General features: G+C 33.5%; 2 protein-coding genes across 2 annotated transcripts; one reads left to right on the top strand and one right to left on the bottom strand.

The window, feature by feature from the left end:
• The first annotated feature begins 316 nt into the window (after positions 1-316).
• On the top strand, positions 317-2,321 carry LOC124630361. Its single transcript, XM_047164238.1, has 3 exons — positions 317-1,062; positions 1,361-1,460; positions 2,025-2,321. The coding sequence occupies exons 1-3, from the start codon at positions 374-376 to the stop codon at positions 2,259-2,261; spliced, it is 1,026 nt and encodes a 341-aa protein (XP_047020194.1). The 5' UTR covers positions 317-373; the 3' UTR covers positions 2,262-2,321.
• A 1,715-nt stretch (positions 2,322-4,036) lies between these two features.
• Positions 4,037-13,930, bottom strand: LOC124630564 (endocuticle structural glycoprotein ABD-4-like). Its single transcript, XM_047164521.1, has 4 exons — positions 13,824-13,930; positions 7,921-8,045; positions 5,309-5,483; positions 4,037-4,585 (listed from the first exon to the last, which is right to left on the bottom strand). Exons 1-4 carry the CDS (start codon positions 13,830-13,832, stop codon positions 4,487-4,489), a joined length of 408 nt encoding a protein of 135 aa, XP_047020477.1. The 5' UTR covers positions 13,833-13,930; the 3' UTR covers positions 4,037-4,486.
• Between the last annotated feature and the right edge of the window lie 13,131 nt (positions 13,931-27,061).

Here is a 27,061-nt window from a genome sequence, read left to right as displayed (position 1 = left end):
AATAATACATAATCGGTATCGATTGAGTGCGATTAAATCATATACCAGTCCAAAAATGGTTTATCTCGCTGAAAAGGTACCAACTTTAGTTTCAGGAACACATGCTACAAAATTTCAGTAGTCAATAATGAAAATACATATCAATTTATTAAAAACTGAAACTGAAGGACTAACATGATATTGACATTCGTGTTTGTTTGCATACGTCGAGTTCATTGTCGGGCATATTATTTATAAAAACATAAATAAATACGATTCTAGTCAAACCAGTGAATAGATTACGGATAATGACTTTACCTATTGAGTCATCTTCATTTGCTGTTATAATCGCGTGGGAGAAGGATTACTTAACGCAATTACTAATTTATTTAAAATGATAATTTACTTATCCATGTTATCGATTAGCTTATTATTAATAACTCACAGTGTGACAAGTGCGGCATTAGCAAGAAATAAACGTGTGCCTCGGAGACATATACAGTTTACGAGGTCTTGTAATTATAATCATAATCCAACAGCAGCGACGAGAGTATATAATCCGATAAATGCGTACGAAGATGATGAAGACATAAAAGCAAAAGATATGGAGAAGAGGGCTGTAATGATTAATGAAGATGTCATGAATCTAGTAAGCAAAGGAAAAACCCTAAATCATGGGGCCTCGTCAGGGAATAATCCTTTTTACGACATGTTTCCGTTCGCTATAGGTAAAGATTATGAAGAAAACGTCTATTTGAAACCGAGAGCGCGATCGATTGTGCTACCGGGAAAATCTTACATATCACGAGGACCTGACATAACTTCCGAAACGATGGAGAAAAGAGGAAAGAAGATAAGAAGGAGTTCATACGTAAGAAAACTGAGAGTGGACAAACGCCAATTGTCTGCTTATATTAATGAAACAGAAAAAGTTTTGAAATCAAACTCTGAAGATGTGGTTAATGAAAATTCGGTACCGAATACGCAAAATTTTAAACGAAGGAAGCAATTGCGTGATCCTGTCGTTCCAATCATTGATTCAGAAAACTACGTTTATTCACATTCGGGAAACTTTCATTACAGGTATTTATACATTTAATCTTGTATTCAAACTAAATAATGATTTTTTTTAATGTAGGTCAACTCTGTTTAGTCTAGGTTACTGGGAGTTTTATTGATACCAGGCTAATTAAAGTCAATTATTGCATTGGAAAAAGATCAATGTCCAAATTCATGGGGACGTTAGTAAATCTTCTCGTACACCTGGCAAAGAAAACGTTGCCCGTTAGTTTTCGCAGAAAAGGGAACTTTAAAATGTTTTGTGGACATAGCCAAAGTCAAATGTGTTTGCAGTTCTGAATTGAATAATCATGTTTTTTAGCTACGAAGGCGGTGATGGCACGAAAGCTTACGAGAGAGGTGAACTACGAAAATCCAATGGTGGTGCCGGAAGTGCTGTTGAAGGAAACTTTTCCTACAAAGTGAGTAACCTTCAAAACATTTAATATAATAGAATTTTATTTTGCTAATATAGGTAACGTATTTGACATTCATCTATTCCTAAAGAATTCATACTCTGATATACGATTAGTCATTACAATTTATTAATACTGCCGTAATAAAAATAGATAGTTCCTTGTATTGATAAGTTATGTCGGCGTGAACTTTTGCTCGCTTTTTATGCACTAACGTATGTAGTTTTTTTCTGATCATTTGTAGAAAAAAACATTTCCTTGACATTTGTGCAAACTAGCAGCAAAATTTTCCGATTAGGGTTACAATTTCATATAGAATTGACATAATTACAGTAAATAACAACACTTAATACAAATATCAAAGTCAATAGTATAGTCAATAGTCTCACTGTTAGACTTTTTACGATTTCAGACTTTCAAGATCCAGGTTCCCTCAAAATATTTTTATTTACCTTTACTCAGTCATTGGCATCCAAGACAGACTTAGAAAGAACATAATATCTTGAAAAGTTACATTGGTACTTGCCGAATTTGGCAACAATTTAATAAATAAATTGATACTTATTTCAGGGTAAAGACGGCAATGACTATAGCCTATCATACACAGCTGACGAGAGGGGGTACAGGCCAGTAGGAGATCATTTACCTACTCCTCCACCGATACCCCCGGCCATACAACGTGCTTTAGCCTATCTTGCAACAAAACCCACGTCAGAACCAATCACAGAAAGAAATCTTGGCAGAAAGTTAACCCTGAATTCGCAAAACGGTGAGAAAAACGATCATTTGGTTTATGTTACAGCCTAAAGAGGCATCCAAATTCATTATAAAAGGATTCGTGTTATAATAAATTGTTTTCAAAAGAAAGGCAGTTTTTTGAGTTATTTATTTTTATATAATAAAGCAATTGTTTTTTGGCAAATAATAGCAGGAAATAATAGTATTCATCCTTTTCCATTTCTATTGTCACTTTCATTATCTATTGCATTGCATAATTTGCATTCACAATTCTTCTATTATAGCAGAATTTCAATGTGTACTAACATCTATTTTTCTAATACTTGGATAACGTAGATATAAAACCGTTTATTACCTAAAACAAAGACCCTTCATTTTTAAGTTCATAAGCTAGATAACCTTTTAAGAATAAGAGTTAGTTTTATTGTTTAAATATTACCATTACAATAAGTTTAATTATTTTTACGATCGCTGACTTTAATTTAAATTCTCCAATGAGCTGAACAATAGGCAGCACTGCATTAAATACAGTCTAAAGTGGGTTGTTCACATTTACTAGTAAAAGTAATTATGTCGCTATAATTTCCGTAAACAAGATCCAGTATAACTTGGGCATTCAGACTACGTAGGTATATACTAAAACCGTAATAACAGTTTATATTTGTATGTAGAAGTAAATCAACTAGGTAAAACGAAATAACCACGGTAATACATTAATTTGTACCAATTGTTTGTGTTACGTGATGTTTCATCACCGTCGATAGCTCACATTCATAGCCTATCCAGTCATTCAATCGTGCTCGATGTATAGATAGAACACATTGTTCTATGTTCTCATCATTGACCTTGGGATAGACGCTCACTTTTACAAACAGGTTGTTCAAGGAATGCCGTACACCAAGTACTGTTCGAACCACTCTTGCTTTCTATTGAAATGAATATTTTCACTGACATTTCCTTATTCGATTCCAGGGTCAGGCAAGTACCAATACAACTTTTCTAAGTTTGTATGTACTTTCTAAGTATACTTAGACACCAATGGCTGATAAAAAGGTGAAGGAAAACATCTTGAGGAAACCTGGACTATATAGTCTGAAATCACCAACCCGCATTGAGCAAGCGTGGTGATTAATGCTCAATCCTTCTCCATGTGAGAGGAGGCCTGTGCCCAGCAGTGGGACGATAAAAAGGCTGTAACAGTAACAGTATTTCCTTATGCAATCGTTCGCTTGTGTAGGTTAAGAGCGAAGAGTTGGGTATGTTCTCTATTGTTATAAACTACTCGACAGTCGACAATTGTTACCTAAGTATAAATATTAACAATCAAACTAATGAGCTGTCTGTAACATTGATTTTCGAGTGATATAAAACTTAGCCATATTCGTGAGCGTCAACATAATGCTGCTACAACCTTATTATAAACGTCAGTTATTTTAAATTTCTACCACTACAGTCCTATTTTATTTACTGCTGCCGTTTTTAGGATATGACATAAATATTTAGCACCCATATGACATTTGTACCTATCTGTAAGTTTCATGCTAATGAAAAGTCACAGTATGGGCTATTGTCTTGTCTCTATAAGCACATTAAACCTTGATATGCCTCATAAGGATAAGAAAAATAGTCGGTATGTACCTTGAGAAGGATGTTATTGTAAACTTGTCACATTCCTCTCTCAGCATTGATGACCAAGGAGAGGTAACAATTCATATCAGCGAATAGGTAAACGGAATGATAAATGGTATTGTTAAAATGGTATTGTTATTCTATAATTTTAAATAACCTGCTATTGTGAAAGGATCTGTGCATAAGGTGTATACTATGGTCCAATAAAAATCTAATTACTTTTTGCAATGCATCTTTGGCACTGATTTTGCTTTTATTTAAATAAATATTCAAACATTATACGTTAACTCAATCATTTTCTATCACAGTTCAGTCATTGTACATTCTTTTTTATATGTTTTTTATTGCTTACTATAATATATTGTTAAATGTAAGTATGGTTTTGCAAACAGAATTTAAATATGCTTATATTTCTTTCAAATTATTTATTAAAGATTTATAAAAAAATAGCTTATCTGAAGAGACTGATGATGCATATAATGCACAAAGAGATCGTCTTCACTATAAAACATTTAAAATTAGACATAAACCAACAAAAAAGGTTAATAAAAAAGTTTCTTATAAGCATACAATTCTCTTTTCAAAACTATACGAGTATTCGTGGGGTAACAGGTACGTGGGATGCTCAGGTCGTCAGTGCATCGGTCAGGTAGATGGTCGCAGGTTTAGTTTCTGGTGGGTGGTGGTGGAGGCAGGGTCGCAAGGTAGTCGAGAGCCTTCTGGATTGCTGGCGGAATTGGCGGGGGGGTCGGTAAGTGAGCGCCCTGGAACACACAATGGAGACTTTAGGACTTATCTACAGTTGCACATTCAATTAGTTTATATGAAGAAACATTACTGTAAGTAGCTGTCTCATTTTATAGACACAGGCACTGAAATATATTTTACCAACGGTTTTCGTATTGTAATCAAGTCAAATAGATAAAGGAATATCAGATGGCACTTAAAATATATTCTATTTTCAAAAGACACGAATTTTACATAAATTACGTCAGCATGCGTGTTTTAATAGTCTATTTTTACTAGGATGACCGAACCATCTGACAAAAAATCTCTTCACTAAAGGTTAAGATGGCTGTATTCCTACATTCTAATACATTACTGTAATAACCTTGATTGTTTTGTTATTTCGTATTTATCATTTGCTTCGCTATTTCATTGCAGATGCGTGACAAACTGAATTAAGAAATGGATCATCGTTGGTGCATGTAGTATGAAATCAGTTCATGGATTTTTCTCCTTGAACTGAACTAATCAAATCAAAGCAATCAAAATTTTATTCTATACGTTTATTTCTTTTAGTTGAGTCTCAGTTATTAGGGAGATAATAATAATTACATGCCACAGAGCATGATATTCCATGGAAAGACCGGTAGTCACGCCTTCTGAATTATTTTGAACACCTACCTTTTTGGCGATCTCTATGATCAACAAATTATATTCTACGTACTATAGATATACCTAATAGTAATTAAAAGGTACATCACCTCTGGTTTGAAACCGTTGTCATCATCGGCGATGTAGTTCAGGCTGATGACAGTGCCATCTGGTGCCGTGTAGCTGAAGGCACCCTGCGAGACGATGACGTCACTGGCATCGGGACCAGCAGCCTTCTTCACGGAGCCAGCCTCTTCAGCTTTGATGCCGTTTTCAGTCTCGTAGCTGGGGATAACATGTACAAGATTTTTATAGTCAGCAACAAATAAAATCTGCGTTAAATCGAACAGTGTTAAAATAATGCCCGAGTCACCACTATGATAAAAAGAATTTCTTAAAATAGTAGGCAATTGTTTAAGTTATCAGGTAGGTACAATCTATGTCTCCGGAATGAATTCTTTGAACTATTGTGCTCGACAGTGTGGAGGCTCTAATTTTTCCGCCCAATACCGCGAATTAGTGCAATTTGATACAACACAATTTATTGTGACCACCCAGCATTGTTACGAAGCCTTGATACAGTCATATGTCGCAGTATAAGAAGTGACAGATCACGTTAGAGCTTATTACTACTAATTTTCTTTATAATACAGAGATAATTTTATCTGTAAATCCTGAATATACGTTCCTACAAATATAACTTATGCTACCATTACCTAATTTATTCTTCTGTAGTACTAGCTCTTCCGTGAGTAAATACAATGCAAGACGTGCAATAACAACATCTGCATATCGAAAAAACAATATACAGTCGTATCTTTTTTTCTTTGGAATGTATATTTGAATCTTATAGTCGCCGAGTAACAATACAGTTCATAGCAAATAACAGTTATAGGTCGCCATTGATGCGTCCTTTCTCATGTTTGGTGCGAATCGAATGTTAAGAATTTTTATTGTTCGATCAAGGTTTTCACGCATCGCGATATCACAGCGGTGTGGCATATCTTAAAGGGAATTAGAAGGACCTACCTTTGCATAAAGTAGTTACAAAACTATGATGACATAGTAACATTAAAATAAAAAAGTTGAATAAAGCGTTTGACTGGTGATGGGTTTCGAAGCTATATTAAGATAGCCTTCGTCCCATAGTTGTCAATGGAAAATTCTAATAATAGTTGAATATTGTTATAAATTCTTATTTTCTGTGTCTTTACAATCGTCATCGTTTGTACTTGACCTTTTATAATGACCTACTGACGGTCAGTGCAGGGGCCGAATCAATGATAGTGAAGTCGCTAATGTAACATAATACTTTAAGTGGCGTTATGTAATGCTGAAGCTGTAGACTCAACAACGGAACAACAATGACTTGGAAAAGTGAATTCACACTTCATTTTTAACAATGGCAAATTGATGAATAAAATATGTTATTATCTTAAGATTCGTAGCCTAAAATAGCCTAGTCTGTTCCCAGTTTAAATTTTAGGCCACATTAAATGAGCCTTGACCATTTTATTACTGAAAATATATAATTAGGATCCTTCAATCGTAAATTCAAATGTGCCGTTCTCTTCGCGAAGGCAATTCTTATATGACACTGAAACAAGTGCATTGCGCTGCTAAGTGCGGTGTTCACTGAAAATAATTTCAGGGAATTTGATGTAATGACATGAACAATTCCATATTTTTGCATCAATGTAAGTAGACCAAACCTATGTTTGTTCATTGCCAGTGCCTAATGATTTGCTACCATCTTCAGCATACAAGATGTGCGTGTTACCTACGGATTAACACTTGGAATAAAGGATTTTGTCTGCCGTTGTCGCCACTGACAAATATTTACCACTAACTTTGCTTCGTAAATATTTAAATGTGTTATCAATCAATTTATACTATTGGATAAATTTATCACTACGTCTAAAGCTACGTTACTGAAAATTCCCCAGTTTTAATACATTGCAGGTCATGAAAAAATACTGGAGTCAGGTTTAATTAAGTTTTGGATTTGTATAACAATAAGTAAGACTAGAATCAAAACCGACAGTATAATACGAGGAAATGTCCTGTAAAATGCATCGAAATGATAGGAGAAAATTAAAAACTATATATAACGGCAAGAACACTTCTTTTACTAATGTTTTGTAAAACGTGAAGTGCCTTTTAGAAAATTAACTGATGTTGCGTCTTTTCATGTCTAGTTTACTTGAGCCATACAAAAAACAAAGTTACAATCAAACAACAAACATTAAAACCATCATTAAAATTAGTTGCTGAAGTCGTGGTGGCCTAGTGGGCAAAGAACCAACCTCTCGAGTATGAGGGCGCGGGTTCGATTCCAGGTCAGGCAAGTACCAATGCAACTTTTCTAAGTTTGTATGTACTTTCTAAGTATATCTTAGACACCAATGACTGTGTTTCGGATGGCACGTTAAACTGTAGGTCCCGGCTGTCATAGAACATCCTTGGCAGTCGTTACCGGTAGTCAGAAGCCAGTAAGTCTGACACCAGTCTAACCAAGGGGTATTGGGTTGCCCGGGTAACTGGGTTGAGGAGGTCAGGCAGGGCAGTCGCTCCTTGTAAAGCACTAGTACTCAGCTACATCCGGTTAGACTGGAAGCCGACCCCAACATAGTTTGGGAAAAAGGCTCGGAGGATGATGATTAAAATTAGTTGCTAATTCAGTATTGATAAGTTAGTAAAGATAATCAAGTTGCAAAGTTACCTGAATCTGTAAGATCCATCTGGCTGCTGGTCGAACTCTTGTGAGAGGATTGCTATGACTTTGTCGGCAGGCGCTTGCGGTGCTGATAACGCTACTGCCACCACGCTGAACAGAATTATTACCCTCTGGAAATAATACAAACAAAAATAATTAATAATCTGATTTCATTCCATAAAAAGCTGTCGATTTTCGTTAAGCTGAAAGGACTACTTTCGGTTGTTTACATAAGTATGGGTAATACAGTCCCATTCATTAATAATATCAGTGTATCATATTGACAAATCAATCTATTTTGTTATTCGAGTTTAATGCCTGAAAAAGGAAGTTGTTTTGTCACCAAATATTTCCTTAAGCTAATTGAGGCAAGTATGAGACGCCTACTAAACACCAAATGCAACATGTGTAACTTTAGCATCAAGCTGTTATAAAACAGTCAGGTGCCTGTATCCTATACGAAGTTATAAACTCATTATAAACATTAGACCGCACATAAAGTTAAGTGTCTTTTAGCTTACATCAATATAGTTAATACTAAGACACAAGGTTATGGAAGATGCTCGGTGACCTAAAACTACAAGGACATTGTATAAGACCTTTAACTATTCTTAAGTCTATGCTTGTGTCGTTGATAAATTTATAGCCTATTCGTAACTAATATCAATTTCAACATTATGCACTACCAACCAATTAAACTCTTAAATAAATTGTAATTGGATAATTTATTGGTGATTAGATTAAGCGTTTTTTTACCTATTTTTGTTTTGGAGTCTGTGTTGAACTTTGTATTGATAACTTTTGAGTCTTAATTCGATCTACGATTCACCTCCAACCATATAAGGTTAGAGTTAAATTAAAAATATGATTAACGTTTAAATTGTTTTTAAGTTTTTTGTACCTATTCATTCTAAATACTATTCATATTACAACCGAAACAGATATATTGATAGCAAATGAAAATAAGGAAAGTTCAAATGTATTTTTGTTAGAGTATTTACAAAAAATTGCTTCATAAAATAATAATCAATAACTGTATTTGTTTTAATTCAAAAGTATAACCTACCAAAACAAAATGGCTTCACACTGTAAGTGACTGATAGCCGACCAATTTTAGGTCAGGCACGCACCTACAGCCAAACAAACTAGTTGGTCGCTAATTGTCTCCACAACACAAGACAAACACAATTAGCTGTGCAGCCTAGGCCGTTTGTGGCACGCGGCCTTCACGCGACTGTCATGCGACTGACACACGAAGGGTTTAGGAACATAGCTTTAATATGCTAACCAAGATTTTTTTAGCAAAACTTAATAAGCACGCTAATTAAGGAAACTTTTAGGAGAACTTAACTGTATAAATAAAAAATAAAATAGTTGTAAAACGTCATTTAGATGTAATTAAACAAAATGTTAAAATCTGATTTAAGCAAAACATGCTTAAAGTATCGTTCTGTTTCCCGAATTTCCCAGAAAGTACTTTATTTCTGTTATCTGCCGACTAATAGAACATCGCGGCATATTACAAACAATAAAGGATATAATAATTAATCTTATGAACTGTTTCCAGTTTTTACAACGTAAGATGATTAATTTTGTACAAAAAAAAACGCATCAATTTTAATTATCTTCTCGACTTAATTAAACTGGTTTAAGATAAGATTATACATGTTCGCATGCTGAGTGTCTATTAACAACATAATAATAGTCCATAATGATCACAACATTCCCATTCATGTGAGATAGAGAAGGAGTAAGTACCTACAATGTTCAGCACATTTAATGTGCAATTCGTATACCTACGTCACAATTGCGTGTATTAGGTAAGGCTTTTAAAAGTTTCATTAAGATCGTGATGCTTTTCAGATTATCCACAGGATTCGATAAAAGTTAACTAGGCTGTGATAAATGTAGAAGAATGATTGAGATTGCCAATACCATAAACAAAATATAAAATAGTGCTTCAGAATGGGTAAGCTGCAATATCGTTGCATTAGGTCACTAGGTAGCACAAGTATCAAGCCGGGAAAAGTTTTTTCGCACAAAAAGTTTCAACAATGTAATTTTAATTCTTATTTTGCCTGTCAAGAGATGTCTTCTTGTCAGCAAAACCGAAGACTTACTTTGACTAACTGAGGCCTTTAATCACACACAAAAATAATTTTAACATTTGCGGTTCTTGTCATTATTGCGTTGGTATCTAAACTTTTTATAATAGGAACTTTTTTGCAATTCTTTTTTTGAATATTTCTTTGGTAACGTGATAAAAAGATTAATGGCATATTACATACAGTCGTAGGTAATATTGACCTATTATGTAAAGTAAAGATTGCGCGTTACTTGTCTGGGCTAGTGTTACGAAGGTTGATATGCTTCATGGATCATTAACACTGTCTAGTTAGTAACCGATATGGTCACATGAAACTTAGGCCTAGTCGATTAGTGTGATATGGACTTGTTACTGAATGGATTTGCATTAGGTACATATGTACGTATAATTCTTAGATATTGTTTCCTAGTACTTATGAAGTTGCAGTTCTTTGAAAGTAAGAAGATTTTAAGAAGTGCGATTGTTTTCATGAAAATTAGATATTTATTTTTAACCTCTTTAACCTAATAAAATCATCATCCTCCGAGCCTTTTTCCCAACTAAGTAAGTAATTCTGTAGTTATACTGTTGTACAAGTACATCTGAATATTATAATAAAAGGAAATGCAAATCTGCAAATTTTCATCATCTTCAAATCGGTGTTTTATAGTCATGCAAATGTGTCGAAATAAATTGCATCATGCATAAGTTGAGGCAAGTCATCCATGTATTTAGTCTTCTCACGGCCTAAACAGCCTATGAGCAATGAGTATTAGGGACAATATAATTTATCGTATTTTATGCAAATGAATGACGTTTATCGACATCTACTGAACATGCCTCCCACTAATTCCTATTTCGCAAGCCTACATCGGTAGCAATAAGGCCTCCTTTGTTAAGTAAATCATGAAAACTATAATCCTGTTATCAAAAACATTTATACTTATTGATGAAATTCATTGAACACGAAAATCTGCAACTAAGACATTATCTTCAAGTTTCTTAGCTTTACTGTACCTACTTATTGACCAACATGCAACTACATTGTTCATAACAACATTTCAGCACTAACACAGACTGCCCACTTAGATACGCGTACGTTACAATACTACAAAAGATTTCCATGTCGCCGTTTGTCACTCACAAACTATTCTTAGCACCGCCTAAATACCTATGGATGCTGTGGTATGCAGATGTCGGCACCACAGCTATTTTGCAAGTGTATTGAGTTGTGGGAACATGTCATAGAATTCGAGAGTTGCCTCGGAAACAATGTACTACGTGCAAAAACAAAAGGTGTGCACCTAATTAACCGCTCGCACACCTCCGCACGAATCCAGGCACGGACTTAACGAGATAATTTAGCTTATGGTCAATAATATATATTTTTTGCTAACCGAATTAAAATCTAATAACGTGTGTTTTCATCTAAGATTTCATATTAGTCTGTATATGCATTATAAAAGTTGAATAAAATATAATGACAAAGTAGTATATAGTCATAGAATAGTATTAAATATACCATACCATATTTTTGTTACAAATAGGTTCGTTTTGTTCTAAAATGTGACTGCTCCTAATCCACATAATTAATTCAGTGCTCATTTGAACAAATAAAGATGTGAATATTATCTGACCTAAATGAATGACTATGTCAAGCCGTATCCTTTTTTGTATATTATTTACTACAATTTGTTATCAAATTTTAATAATATATTCTAGTCACGGTAATTTACAAACTCGATTGTTAAAAAAAATAAAAATACGGTCATTTGAATAAATAGGTACTTTTATTTTATTAATGGCGAGTGATTTGATATAAAAATGCAAACTTTAGTCTTTGTTTCTTGTTTTGTGACAGTGATGTTGAAATCTGATCAGTTTATTTGATTTTTAGTCTACCTAATCTATAATTAATTCGTTTTTTTATTTCTATACATGCGACATTATTAGAAAAATATATATTTCTAAGTTCCTTAAAAATATATATCTTTTATACGTGGTGTGGTTCAGATCATGTCCGAAAAATAATTTCCATAGGCCGCGTATAAGTGAGGCCCAGCCTAGCTTGTAACCGCACCGAAACGAATTTCACTAAAAAGCGTTTACATGCAAATAGTATTTTCTTTAACAGAAACACTCTTAGGAGTAAAATTTCCAGAGGTTAAACCGGTATTTTAAAACTTATCGCTTTTACTTAACAATATTAACATCATCATCTGCCTAGCCTTTTCCCATCTATTTTGGGTTGTCAATGTCTTACAAGGAGCAACTGCCTATATGACCTCCTCCACCCTGTTACCCGGGCACTGAATTGTCAGACTTTGGCTGGCTTCTGACTAGCCGTAACTACTACCAAAGATGTGCAAAACTCTAAGAAAGCTTTTTTCATGAATTTTGAGGCATTCATACGATTCATTCACGAAGAAAACATTCTAAAACGAGTAACGACTATAAACATCAATGTCCCCGCCCTCACAATTGATAAATAAACGCGATAAAGTCGTACCTAATAATAAATCTGCATAAAACGATGGCACGCTTGTCACTGAGGTAAACAGCACAGATGTTGGCAAAGGTTACGTATTGTGGGTGCAATAAATGCACGACGCATTGCATAAGGAACCTATGACCTATGCACCCACTTTGGAAACGTCCTTAAAAACCAGATTAATTTAAAGAAGATGTACCAGCCTTTAAGATATTTCTAAACGAATTAAGTGGTTAAACAAGATGGAAACGGAAATTTTCAGCCTCATTATCTGTAATTATCGAAGGTTCAATTAAAGTTTGTGGCCTTTTTGCCATACATGTTCGTCTCTAATTAAGTATCTGTACAATCTATGAATGATCCAAAATACAGGCTATTAAATGTTTAATTAGGCAGAGGAAAATCTTTTAACATTTTAATTTAACGAACGAAAATGAATATCCAAAAAATATATTAATAAAATATTATTACTTATTTTCTTTCCTCTATTAAGTTTTTAGTGACCACATACTTTTATAAATCCACTTTTGTTAGCACTTTATTATTTTTTTAACTTTGGGCAACAGAACAATATATTATACAAATTAACATAATTTTCAAGGAAACAATAACTAATCACCAACGGAAAATAACAAAAACATGGTTTATTGGTTTATTAGGAGGTATTAAATATTAATAAATTACCTTATTTGTGTGGCCAAAACATGGGCACAGTGAATTCCAAGCTTCCTAATAAGATATAATCAAAAATAAGACGACCTACCTGCAATGTGGATACCTTCTTCGACTAAATGCTAAAGATGCAACATCCTACCGTAAGGGTCAGGAGTTCACATCCCAGCATGGGTTATAATTTATAGAATCATTTAAGTCCGTTTAAGGCTAGGCTAAATTGTTTTTACCACTTGAAGTCTCTTTAAAAAGAGCAATTTATTGAGACAGCAATTACCCATCCTTAATTCCAAACCAGAAGAAACTTAAGGAGTGGTAAATAATGTTCTGGACTGAAAATGTTACTGAGTACAATGTCAAAGCCAGAAGATAATTACAATTATATTTAAGTAACCAATTAAAAAATGTATTTTCAGTCGTGCTAGTTACCTGATTTGAATTTTAAAATAGGTTCTTTTTAGCATCGCGAGTGCCACTAACAATAACACTAATAAGCTGGTCATTACGGAAAACACAAAACTAACTGCTAATATCCCACAATTAACTTTAAATAAAATTGCTTCAGGACCGGAATGAAAAAAGAAAAAACTATTTTTAAAACAAAGTATCAGTAGGCTTATCACAGATTAATCTTAATAACATAAAAGAACTAAGACTCACCATTGTCATATCGAAGCACTTGAAATTCAGGATGAGCAAATGTGATAATATCCCATGTGGTTTGGTCGGCGGCGAGTGCGCCCGATTGTACTTACTCGTCTAATCACCTGTCCCTTATATAGAGACGCGGATTTGTCTAGCCAATGCACGCGGCCGGGGGAGCCTGCACTAGGTGCAACGCAGGGATGTACTTAGGCCTACGGTTAAAGCAAGAAAATTAATATTACAACCAATTATGAACGTTTTTCAGATCCTTCTTTTTGTTTAGGTAAAGCAATCAATCATGTTAAAAGGCTCGGTGGTCTTCGTTGACGTCTAAAATATTGTGGATGACAGGCTGATTTGCGTAAGTTTGTTGCGTATCTTTTGTGCGGTTCGGACAATGCGTGTTTTTGTTGGACATTTGCAGGTCTGATTAGTGAAGTGTCGATAGGTTCTGGGTAATTTAATATGTGATACGTTCATACTAGTAAAATATGGTAACAGAGATTATGATTTATCCTCATTCTGTACAACAGTATGCTAGGTCAGGGATATAGTAGGTACCTACTACACAACAGTGCTTCTGATCATTAAAATAATAAATATAGATGAGCTATATTCTACAGCAGGTTGCACATCTTTATCGGTAATAAAGTTTATTTTACGACTTAATTACGTATCTAATCCATTAACAATAATAATTATGCTCTCCATGCATATTTTATTCTCAAATTAAAATAAAATAAAAAGTGCATTTATAGCTACATCCCGCTGTTTTCTGACATTTCGTGATAATTTTATGGCCGTTAGTATCATTTTAGGTTAATAATAATTGAATTAATACAGTCCTAAGCTACTCGAAAACTATAAACACCTCATCAACACGCTATTGTTTAAATAAGTTATTAATACTTGATTAACATTAATTGGTGTAGGCAGAATACAACGAAACAAACGGAAACTAAATATTCATTATGCATCAATTTTGGTGATGCATAAGGGCCTTGGTCTATAGAGTTTACTTTATTGACTATTTTATGGATACAAATAGGCACTATAAACATAATTGTAAAGTGTTTATAGAAGTAAAAGGGATTATAGATATTTAATTGGCAATAACATTGATAGGAAGCTTGTTTATTTTTAACGAGCGATGAATTTAATATTAGTATCTGCATTGTCATGCTACAATACGAAATAACAACTTATTTTCATAGACAAGGAATCCCTCTCCGAATTCGCTCCTGTGTGGTAATAAATGGGCAAAAATAATATCGCATAGATCATATGAGTTATAGAGAATTTGTCATGCGTGTCACATAGTCCGTCCCTTTGTGGTAACATTATCTCGTTCAATGTACAATAGAATAACTATCAAGAGTCTCGTAAAACGATGGCCAACCCAATGCTTAAATGGTACGCACGCTTTATGTCAAATGCATTGCAAATTGCGCCCGCGCCGCGAAGATGCCACTGCGCTTGGCATTTTACAATTTTATTTAAACTAAGGACTTATTAACTGCTTTGACACACCAACACACTTACATACGAAACGCGCATAAAGTAAATATTCGTTCGTTGGTTAGAAATATTTACACATATATTTGCAACTTTACTCAGTTTAAACTAAAGAGATTTGGGAAATATGTTTAAATATGCACATTTATGTACAATGCTCCTAGTTTTATCGCTTCTTCTTTGAAAGTTCTATATGAAAGTTCTCCTTTCAGCGATAATGATAACGCATAGTATCTACTCAATGAACTTTTGGTTTTACGTCTTTAATCACTGTCTGTCAATATTAAAAAGTATGTGAAACTGTCATAGAGCTTAGTTACTAACATTGTCATTTAGTTGACCGTAAGAACATATTAAAAGTATTTTGCAAGATAATTTGTATACAAGAGTCGTCAAGTTAAAACTGTAAAGGTATTGTTTAGGAACATATAGGTACGCTTATATTGTGAAATGATATTAGTCGTTTCTAATATGTCTATTTCCGTATAATAAGCATTAAGTTGAACTTTCATGGGCTTTTTATGGTCACTTTATGACTACATTATGAAGCCAATCTTGGGTCTATTAGTCGGTACCAATTTGGAAGGGTCAACGAGTTTTCTTGCTAAATCATAAGTACAAATTTTATTATAGACTGGTGCCAGTAAAAAAAAATGTCTTTGCTAGATGGCACTAACAGAGCCATTTAAGTTTAAACATTATAATATATTTTGTGTCAAAAAAAGCTCTTCTGTATAAAAATTCTAGGAAAACCACAAAAAGGCCTCTAGGATAACCATTTACTTTGCATAACTACCAAACTAGTTAAGTCTTCAAAGGATAGGTAGGTATAATTAGTACACAAGTATTAGGAATGAGCTGTTTTTGTAGATAAATGGAAAAGTCAAATCGACAAAACTTTGTTTGCTAATTAGTTTTTTACACTTATTAACTTGAAATTTTTGTCACCAACGAGACGTGGCGTCATCATCATCAATCACCCACTACCCTTACGATAGAATATTTGGAGGTCAGCATCATTACTGTTATTAGGCTTTTACAATGTCAAATAACTACTTAACATTCTTCCTAAATTGGTTATTGTACCAAAGATATATAAATATCTAGTGCTCTGCATTCCTTCACTGTGTAGATTAATATGATCTTGTATTATTTAATAAATTATGTTACATAAGTAATGGCTTGGCATTGTTGGATGAGCTTTATTATTTACTTTACTACCTATAGGTCATACAATGTGCTTGTCATAAGTGTATGTCATTGATGAATCAATTTATACCATACCTTGATGGGGCAATAAAAATACATTGAATGCAGTTTTTTTTTCTTGCAGTTAATCTGCATATAAATATAAATGCTAATTAAAAAGAATTACTAATAATAAGAACAAGTGGTTTTTATATGTTTTTTTTTATTGAATAGGAAAATGCTGAAAAGCGCTTCTGTCAACATATAATGCATTACTACCTATAATATGGTCATACAATGTGCATGTCATAGGTATATGTCATTGATGAATCAATTTATACCATACCTTGATGGGGCAATAAAAATACATTGAATGCAGTGTTTTTTTCTTACAGATAATCTGCATATAAATATAAAATGCTAATTAAAAGGAATAACTAATAATAAGAACAAGCAGTTTTATATTTTTTTTATTGTGTAGGAAAATGCTGAAAAGCGCTTCTGTCAACATATAAGGCATCCATTTTCACTGGGTTTAAATTAACCTTAATTATAGAAGTTAGACATTTCTCACAAGCCATGGAATTAGTCAAATAAGTCGTACACCAGTTAATTAAAATTAAAGACTTAATAAAAACCTGATAAAGTGCCTATTTAGGAACGTACAATTGTGTAAACTTTAGTTTAACAGGTCATCGGACCAAATTTAAAACAATAAAACGATTATGGTATTGTTTTCGCGCACAAAAGCTAATTATAGTAAGCGAGTATGCGAATTCCAGCGGAGGTTAATCTCATTACTTTAGTAGATGGGCGATTAGAAGGATAATATTCGTGTGGGACAGTTTCTCACACCTTATGTTTTGGTGGTAGTGTCGCACGCTCCTACCACATTGCCAACCTATTAAAAAAGAACTTAAATGTTGAAACTCACAGTATTCGAGGCGTTGCACGGCAAGCGAGATGCTCTAAAATAAAATTAAAAATTATAAACAAGAGAATTATTGAGCGTAGGAGTGTGCTTTCTGGGTAATCATTAATCATTTTTCAAATATCGAACAGCATTACTTTTTTTTGTCACGTCTGCCCACAAAAAACATTTGTATGTTTAAGTTTTGTAATTCGCCATAGATTATTATTTTTATTCATTTTAGTGGGTATAGATATTTTCTCGTTAGAGCAGAGCTCTACCCTTCATCACAATAACTGTGTGCCTTTACTGTCATTTGAGTTATTTTAGTTCAAGCCAGCCTATGAGCCTATGATTTTAAAGGTTTGAGCGGGCCCTATGTACTATTTTCATCCAACCAGTTCATTTCGGAATAAAGAAAATTTGACGTACCCAAAGCAGTAGTTCGATCTTAATTTTATTTATGTTCGACAATGTATGTGTGAAAATTGACTGTGCCAACAGTCGTTAATTTTTGCTAAAGAAAGTTACATACGGGTTGATAAATCAATTGACAAATTCAATAAAAACAATAACAATGGTATATTTGTAATAAGATTCTTGTTTCTTTGGGAACATGGATGTAAGAATGTTGCTAACGCGCTGTTTGCTTTCATCGATCTTGACATAATTTTCACACTATTATTACTACGAAATGCACACAAATCATTCGCTGTACACAAAAAGTGTCAACAAACGCCCATTATCATATGTAGGTACTTTTATTTGAACCTACTCTATGATACACAGAAAAATATGTTATTAAGAGATTACTTGATTTTAATACAGTACTTATCGCGATAAAAAAGTTTTTGATGCAAGCATGATGACTCCATATGACTGGCTTAGTGACACATAACTTGCTTTTCCTGCAATAAAAAAAATATTGTTGCTTCTACAAAAAACCTACAGGATAAAATAACATTTTTAGAAAATAGATATTCATCATCACAAATAAATATCAAATAGAAACTAATTTAAAGTACAAATTGCAATTTACAGACATGACGACTCTCTGCGCCTACTCTTATTCAATCAAACCATCATTAAGTACAAGGGTGACATCAAAGAGACATTCGATTAACATACCAATAGCAAAAAATACCTACAGAATAAATGAACTTTGCGATGCTCAATAAGTAAACATTCGCCGCTCACTACGTCAGGATTGCTTGAGGACGGTTTGATTTACCGCCAATAAACATATTACCATACAACACTAATCCCTTGATTCCTTGCTTAGACTTCTAATTCCTAATTAATATTCCAAGTTTTACAGAACCAGTCCTAAACGGATGCCCCGTCCGGTAGGTAACTAAGTAATTCTTTATGACATTTCTTAAGTGCTATGTGATAAAAATGACATCATTTTGTTAGAAGATGTAGTTCTGGACATAGGTAGAAATACATGTTTTGGAAATACAAGGCACGCCTTAAATTCCTATGGCTAACAGTCTACGATCCGGTGACACAAAAAGTCTGTAGATTATTTGAGTGACCTTGGCTTTGAAATTCTATATTGAAGTTCATGGTATAATGATGCATATTTCAGTTGAAAATGAGCAGCGGGCACTGTATACTCTTATAATTTTGATGTTTATAATTTGCACAACCCAATAATTTACACGATGCAGTGGCAATCAAAATCAAAAAGGGTCGGTCGTGAGTAATCTTAGTGCCGTAAAAAATATAACAACTGGAATTCAACCTGACATTTGTAATTCCCATTTAATCTTAAGAAACAATTGAGTATTTTGTTCGACAAATCGTTTATCAAAGCCTCGGCGTCGTTTTTGCGATAACACAGATCGGCCTCTTTGTACAAAGTAACTTTAAAAGACGTGTATTATTATATAAAGCATTTGTTGGTACAATAAGCACATCTTATTTAAACACAGACCTAGTTGATCTGATAACAAGCAACCTTTGAGGTCAATAGCAATAGCAAAATACTTAGACGTGTTATGTAGCGTCCTAGAAATATCATGCATGCCATGCGACGTTCAGATCATCGATATTTACACCGACTTAAACCAAGTCAGATAACGAGGTGTTATCCCGACTCATCACAGACGACATAGAACATTTATATAATAATTTAACAGATCTCTGACATTTTGATACAAATAACGAACTTATAACTCACAGTAATCCCAACATATGGCATTACTGTGTAACCTACATCGAGCTTCAGTGGACATTATAGTCGCATAAAATCGCGACCTCTAAGATATTATAAGTAATTGAAAATTACATAAGGTTTACCTGTACTAATAAAGTTACTGTTATTAATAAAGTTCATCACAATGGCATAGGGTTATAAATACGAACATTTACTGTAACTGCAATTACATGTCTGTCTGTCTACCCTTTTGTAAGGGCTAAGGACGATTATTATATGAATTATCTGTATTTATAAGTAAAACCAAGCCGATGCTCACTTTTAAGTAAATCGAATAAATTGTGGTGCAAGTGAACTGCGACCTCTGACTCGCGCCTGCAAACCTATTTGTTTAATGCTAGTGGTATGACGGCGCCGAGGATGCAACGTGTCGCCGAGCGGGTTCCACGGTTATTATTGCTCATTTTCCAGCTGAATTGAACCGCTGTAACCTAGAATAACATTTGAAATAAATTATTGTGTTACGAAACGTAATGTATATCATCGTCTTGCTTTTGTCTTGAATTGGTCAGCTCAGTGGCTGCTAATTATAGTTGACCCAGAAACAGGATTGACACCACGTTGCTAATAAGACGCACAATTTATACGTATTCCTGCCTGTATGTCGGCTAGTGTAACAAAAACTAATAAGAGTAATATTATACTAAAGTATGTAAAGGGGGGAAGCGAATCAACGGGATAGGTGCAACCTATTTTTTTGTTTAGGTTGACCGCTGTTACTACTTAGTTTGTCCATGTACGCAGCGACCACAAAGAGAAAATAAGAACTAAAGGAGGTATAAGTCAACAATAATGTTTCAGAGCTTTTCTGTTGCTAGTTAGTTATGCTATTCTTTTTCCTGAACAGTGTTAAAAATCTGAATAATACTAATATTAATCAAAAAGACTCTACTTCCATGTTTATCTTCAAAATCTCTTTAGAATTATTTATTAAATTGCAGTTACTAAATTATTGAAAGAGGTCGAATATTTTTAATCAGACTGCATCGTTTATTTAACCTTAATAAAATTTGGCATCCTTATCCTCCGCAAAACAAAATTAAAATTGTAAATCTTTGGCCATATATAATTGCTGATTTATTGCAGATCCTACTGAAAGACACACAACCGCTGAAGTATTGCGGAAATGTTTTAATAAATCAAATACGAGCATTTAAAAAAAACCATTTCATTAATAAATAATTTATGATTTCTAAATGAAATACAAGTAACCTAATAAAATATAAAGTGAAGAGGAATCAAAACAAAATTGACATTCAGACCATAAATGAACTTGATGGATTGCAAAATTCTTGGACAAATCCCATCTTCTATAAAAGGCATTAGCTAGCCTAGTAAGGTCGGAAAACCTCAGACACTGCCTATGTACGGTGTTTCATAATACATAGGTGCATAATATTATTGTTTTTTATTTATGTTACATCATAGGTAGGTATTATTGTGATTGAATGAGTACATCATCGAAGGGTGAACATGCATGACAAATGTGAATTCATTATGATTTGCTCTAGCATAGGTTGTTAACGGTTCATAAAATATTTATCTAATCATAGACACAATAAAAATGAAATTGTTATATTATACTAGCTGATCCCGCGAACTTCGTATCGTTTAAACCTTCCCTGGACCTCTTCAAACATTTTAAAACCAAAATCAGCTCAATCGGCCCAGCCGTTCTCGAGTTTTTATCAGACTAACGAACAACAATTCATTTTTATTTATATAGATAATTTTCATACGTTCCGTTCTTAAGTAATAAACCAACTTTGATTAAAAGTACACTGTGTAGGTGCATGTAGTTATTAATGTAGTATTTTTCCACTACCGCACAAGAAATTATAGTATTTACCTACGTTAAAATGTATTCTGGTAGTGCATAGTTTTATTTTTTTCTTAATCCAGTACACAAAACACAGACTAACTAGTTCAATGTTGTTCAACATCAATACCGTTTTAAATTTTAAGATGTTCTTTTTATGATCTAAATTATGCGAATAAATTGCTTGTTACCGTAATAAGCAGGCTAGGCGTCCTCGAGCTACAATAAATGCCAAAAAATGTAATCTTTGACATTTCAACGATTCGGCACAATTTTGCCCCACATATTAAATAAAATATTGTCTAAAATATGTATATTGATAGTTGAGTTATTATAAGTGGTTGTCTAATCGTGAATCGAATTATATCGATGTTCACGTGAACGATGCGTGTGACAAGATGATTCGAATAGAACAGCCTTCTTTTATCGATACTGTGACGGTCTGGGTTTCAATTAAACAACTTTTTGCCGATTTAAATGATTATTACCAGCAAGAATATTTACGATTAACGAGTACCTATAGCCACATAAAATACAGAATGTTAATGGCCTTTAGGTAGGCAGTATTGGCGCCACTTAAAACCAGTAATTTAAAAAATAATTTTTGTATCAAAATCAGTCTTTGTTCCATTATTGCTTGTAAGTCAATCATCTTGTAATTTTGGTTCTAAAAATAATGAAAAGGGTTTGTTCACTTGTTGCTTTTTGAAACAAAGTTGTCTTTAGAGATTGCAACATAAATGTCGGTGACAAACCGCAGGCCTATAAACACTATTAAGGTAGACACTACCTAATATAACTCTAGGTCATATTTTATATAATAAACTGGCCATATACTTAACCGCAACATCTAGAAAATAAAACAGTTATTTTAAAGGCTAGATCCTTCAAAAGGCTAAGTGCTAGTTTTTCTCGAAGCCCTTAAATTATGGCTGTAATTTTTGTTTCGGTATTCAAGCACTTTTTTTTCATCCTCAGACTTCAACAATAGACCAAATAAGATTATTCAATATAAATAAAATTATGAGATTAAAATAATTGGCAAAAAATGGCGCGTGTGCGTGCAATTCTAGTAATATCCCGCGGCGCCGCCCATTAATTTAAGTGCACACATTACTACAACTTTGATGAAACCAAATGCAATTTACTAAGAACGCGTTAATGCTTTACTAATAGGTTTATTTCAATAGGTCTACATGATAAATAAATACATTGACGCCGAGTATCTTCTCGACCTCAGAAATGAAAGGCATTATCGCCTGTATCTTACAAAGTCATTACTAGAAACAGAGCAATAGGCCATATCATCTATAAACTTTTTGAATACTCGTTTTGATGTTTTATTTGATTTGGGAGTAAGAGCGGTTACATAGAGCCATTCGTATGGTGATAAGATTAAGCGTTACGATATTATCAAGCAGAGAATCGTCTTCAGCCGCACCCATGTGTTCGAGTTGTTTACATAAATCTACAAAGGTGTAGGCAGGTATCTAGTCTATATCGCCGTGAACTTTCAAATAAAGACATAGATTATATGAAGCAAGATTAAATTAGAATGAAGAGTAGCAGACTTTTATGGCTCGTCAGTCTTTCTGATATTTAAATATTGAATACCTGTGCAGCAAAATTTATGGACAGTTGTGAATTTAGAATATCAACTTCTAAGTTAAGTTTTCACATTATTTAAATAACATCATGATTAGAACTGTGAATGCAAATTCAATGATAAAATATACAAATAAATAAAATTGATTGGATCTAAAGTTATATGATCTTGAATCAATATGACACAAAACAACCATTTCATATAAATTATTATTTGGTTTATATTAATAGGAAAGACGTCGTTTTATCGATTGTAATATGTGGCCACTATGACATTATAAAAATCATAAATCGTACTTCAAATACCAACCTATATCAGATTCATCTTTATTGGAATCGTTACCTACTCATTCATATAGTAGTTTTTGTTGAATTCTCTTACAATACTTAGTAATCTGTTTCAATATCAATAGAAACATTAACGTCTTTTGATAAAAACTAAGCTTTACACTTACTTGTACCCACAATAACTCTAGATATCGGCTAGTCAATTTAACACCTACTATTGAACTCTTCTCCTTCTTTTGTCGGTTCCTTTATGGAACCGAAGATTTTGCGGTCGCCCTTCACACACCTACAATTTAAGCATCAAATCTAAATTACAGAGGGCTTATTCTTAATGACTCATAAATGTTATACCTGCAACATATAACAATAAAACAAAAGCAACATCGACATTATAGTACGACAAGTGTGCCCAGGGCGAAGGTTCTGTTATAGGCCACGGGAGTCCGCATTTATCAAGCGATGGTGCACTATTAAAGCCATACATGCCATGTAGTTTTACAAGGGTTTGTGTGTCCGTTTGTTTGTATTGGAGAGTTTGGAATATAATAATCGCGAGTAGGTATAGTAAAACAAAAGCAACATCGACATTATATTATAGTACGACAAGTGTGCCCAGGGCGAAGGTACTACTACCTATAGGCCACTATTAAAGCCATACATGCCATATAATTGTAAAGGGGATTATTTGCCCGTTTGATTGTTATTAACTATTTGATTTTTTAATTGGTGAGTTTGGAATATAATAAGGAGTTTAGCTTAGTTCAAATAGCGGTAATGATTCAGATGGAATGAATTTTCTTGGCACTGCACCGAACCAAATAAATCTGTAGGAAGGTAGGATTAAAAATATTCCTATATTTGCTTGGTGTATATTTCTTTCAAAAACAAAAAGCTACAAAGCACCTATTCTTTACAGTAGATCCTAGATTTCAATTTAATTTAAGATGTTTTTACTAGTAGGTACAATCATCGATCTAGGTTTTTGCTTTGAGTATGTAGCTATGTTTAGGTATATACGCATATGAGATAGAGGTAGTACATGTACCTACACATAAAAATAATTCAGAAAATATTCTGGTTCGCAAAAGACGGAATTGATATTCACTACAAATAACAATAATTCAATCAATGTCTTTACTACATATGTATACAAAAAAATGACAAGCAACATTGTAGGCAATCGCTTGTATGTATAAAGCGGTAAGTGCGTTACGCCAAATGCTAAGGTCGCGCCCGAACGGACCGCATAGCATCACGATGGAGCTCCACCGAGAGGTGAAGATCACTTGCCGCATCACACGCCAGGCCTTTGTCTAACAAACGATTATTACTCACATTTAACCCATAAAGCCATTTATTCGTTACGAAAACACACAAACAGATCTATCACAGATTTCGAGGTGTAAAATTTACATTTAATTATTCCATGTTCTACCATTCTTATCTTCAGTCTGCCAAACTTAAGCGATTCGGTACATTAATCTACCAAGAAGGGCATTTGACATTGATATTTTAATTCGATCAATTAACATAAAATTTAGAACAATTTACGTAAGAGCCATATTTTTTAGTAATTTATTCTTGTGTAGTGTTTTTTAACAGAATCGTAACATAGTTTGGTATTTTGATCAGTCATGGTAATAATTGTACCTTTTAAAAGCCTATTGCCATATTAATTTGCATTTTATGCCAAGAACTCAAAATTGACAAAATAAAATGCCAATGACGGAATCACCCATGTTACTTATCTTTGAGATGATGATTGCCTCTCAAACGTCTCCGTCAACGGTGACTGTCTGACATATGATGCGAAGTTTAATTTCGTTCGTAGTACTAAAGCAACATTTAGGATCAGTCGGCTTGTCAACAACTTCAACAAATGACAAAGGATATCGAAACATACCTAATACTGATGATAGTCAGAAACTTAGTTTTACCTACCTGATCCAGTGATCCCTTTTTCAGTTGTGACGACAAGGACGTAAGTTTTAGCTGTTTTACATGAATAAAAAACAAAGGAATCTTTAACGGTCACATTTTTTTGCCATGCAGAATGTAACCGATACACAGTAATTCAATAAAGAGCAGCGATATAAAAAAGCTTACGAATATCTGTTTAACGAATCCCCTGAGGTCGTAACAGAAATAAATCTTTAGAACCAGTTTGCTATAAAGATTCTGATTCTGAGGTATTGTGTAATATTTAGATGGATGGCACCTCGCAATCGCGTGGGCTTACCAGCCTTCTGTGGTCGAATAAAAACGAAGGACGGTCCCCATGAGACACAATGCGATCGATTTCTGACCGATTTATAATCTCATTAGTAGCTAAATGTCCAATTCATTACCATAACCGTGTCGTACACTAAAACATTTATAGACCACTTCGAATTCATTCCAAAAATTGTTTTGCAAGTGCCAATGTTAAATGAAATAATTATTTTACAAGCCAATTAAACTAATGAAGTTAGTACTTAGGTAATCTTAACAATACTATTAACTTGAGGTCTCTGTTTATCATTTACAGTCTCTAGAGCGTGTTGACTAGGTTTAATTGCCTATAAAGCATTAAGTTTAATTCAATTACGTTTTGGTATTGAGTTCAAACATCTTTATCGTATCCGTAGCTATTCAACTATTCAGTCAACAATACCTTTTATGAGACTTATACTATAATCTGTGCTTATACCCACTGGAAATAGGTCATAGCATTTATTTGTCTTACTTTAGAGTTTTCATTTTGGCCCAAAGCTCAGTATGACCATGCAGCTACTAAGAAATGTATATGCCTATATCTAAGTATAAGAGTAGCGATGGATGTATTGTGTGAATGACGACAAAGCGATTTTGCTGAAAGAACTGAAGTACCTATTGCTGGAAAGATGGTGACGGAGAGATGCAGGAAGACACTGCACTGGACCCAAGTAAATGATGATAGTGAAAAATTATTTCACATATCTGGCTAAAAAGCCTTTAGCATAGCTTTCCTCTAAAAAATAACTATCTAACACTGAAATATTTTTGAGGTCACACTGGCACCTACTGAAGCTAGGGCATTCAACCAGACAACAAACTTTTTTGCATTATAATATGTATATGTTTCACGATAAATTGCAGTAACTTTTACTTTACTGGTCACGTGCGGATAAAAATAATCTCAGGACATTTTTATTAGTTTTTTTTTCTAATTGAAAATCTATGAATTTTAAAATAACATTATAAGTCGATAATAGCCTCGAGTGGCAATGAGTTGACGAATAACTTTAGCAATAAATAATCCAAAATGATATCTATTTGATGTTAATTTCTGAATAATCGATTTCGAAGATCAATTCTAATTCCGTCTTAAGAAACTACCTATCTCATCAGTCCAAAAGGTTACATATGTAGATTATTATCTATGAATTACAAAAAAAAAATCTTCAAAAGGAAATACCATGTAGTTACTATTTTTAATCAATTATAATAGTCTATTTTATACGATAGTTTTTGATAGCGGCCATGCCCTATCGTTTTCGTTTACATCTTTATCGCAACTCCGCCCAAAACCACACCTATACAATGTTACTGATAAGTCTAATCAATTTGTATTTAAATTAAAATCTTTCCTTCGTGTATTGCGAATACTCTTACACATTTGAATTGCGTAACATGTGGGGTTATTTATATTAAGAAACGTATTTAATTGAAAATAATACAAAAAAATA

The sequence above is a fragment of the Helicoverpa zea genome, chromosome 5, assembly GCF_022581195.2.
Source record: "Helicoverpa zea isolate HzStark_Cry1AcR chromosome 5, ilHelZeax1.1, whole genome shotgun sequence".
Classification (NCBI taxonomy): Eukaryota; Metazoa; Arthropoda; class Insecta; order Lepidoptera; family Noctuidae; genus Helicoverpa; species Helicoverpa zea.
This window is presented reverse-complemented; position numbering and strand designations above follow the sequence as displayed.

What these genes read in the sequence shown, in the direction of transcription:
- LOC124630361 (XM_047164238.1), top strand. Translation starts at nt 374, where the DNA reads ATGATAATTTACTTATCCATGTTATCGATTAGCTTATTATTAATAACT. An exon ending in TCGGGAAACTTTCATTACAG is followed by an intron (nt 1,063 to 1,360) that starts GTATTTATACAT and finishes CATGTTTTTTAG; the next exon opens with CTACGAAGGCGGTGATGGCA. An exon ending in AAGGAAACTTTTCCTACAAA is followed by an intron (nt 1,461 to 2,024) that starts GTGAGTAACCTT and finishes TACTTATTTCAG; the next exon opens with GGTAAAGACGGCAATGACTA.
- LOC124630564 (XM_047164521.1), bottom strand. An exon ending in GATGGATCTTACAGATTCAG is followed by an intron (nt 5,484 to 7,920) that starts GTAACTTTGCAA and finishes TGTTATCCCCAG; the next exon opens with CTACGAGACTGAAAACGGCA. An exon ending in ACAACGGTTTCAAACCAGAG is followed by an intron (nt 4,586 to 5,308) that starts GTGATGTACCTT and finishes TGTGTGTTCCAG; the next exon opens with GGCGCTCACTTACCGACCCC.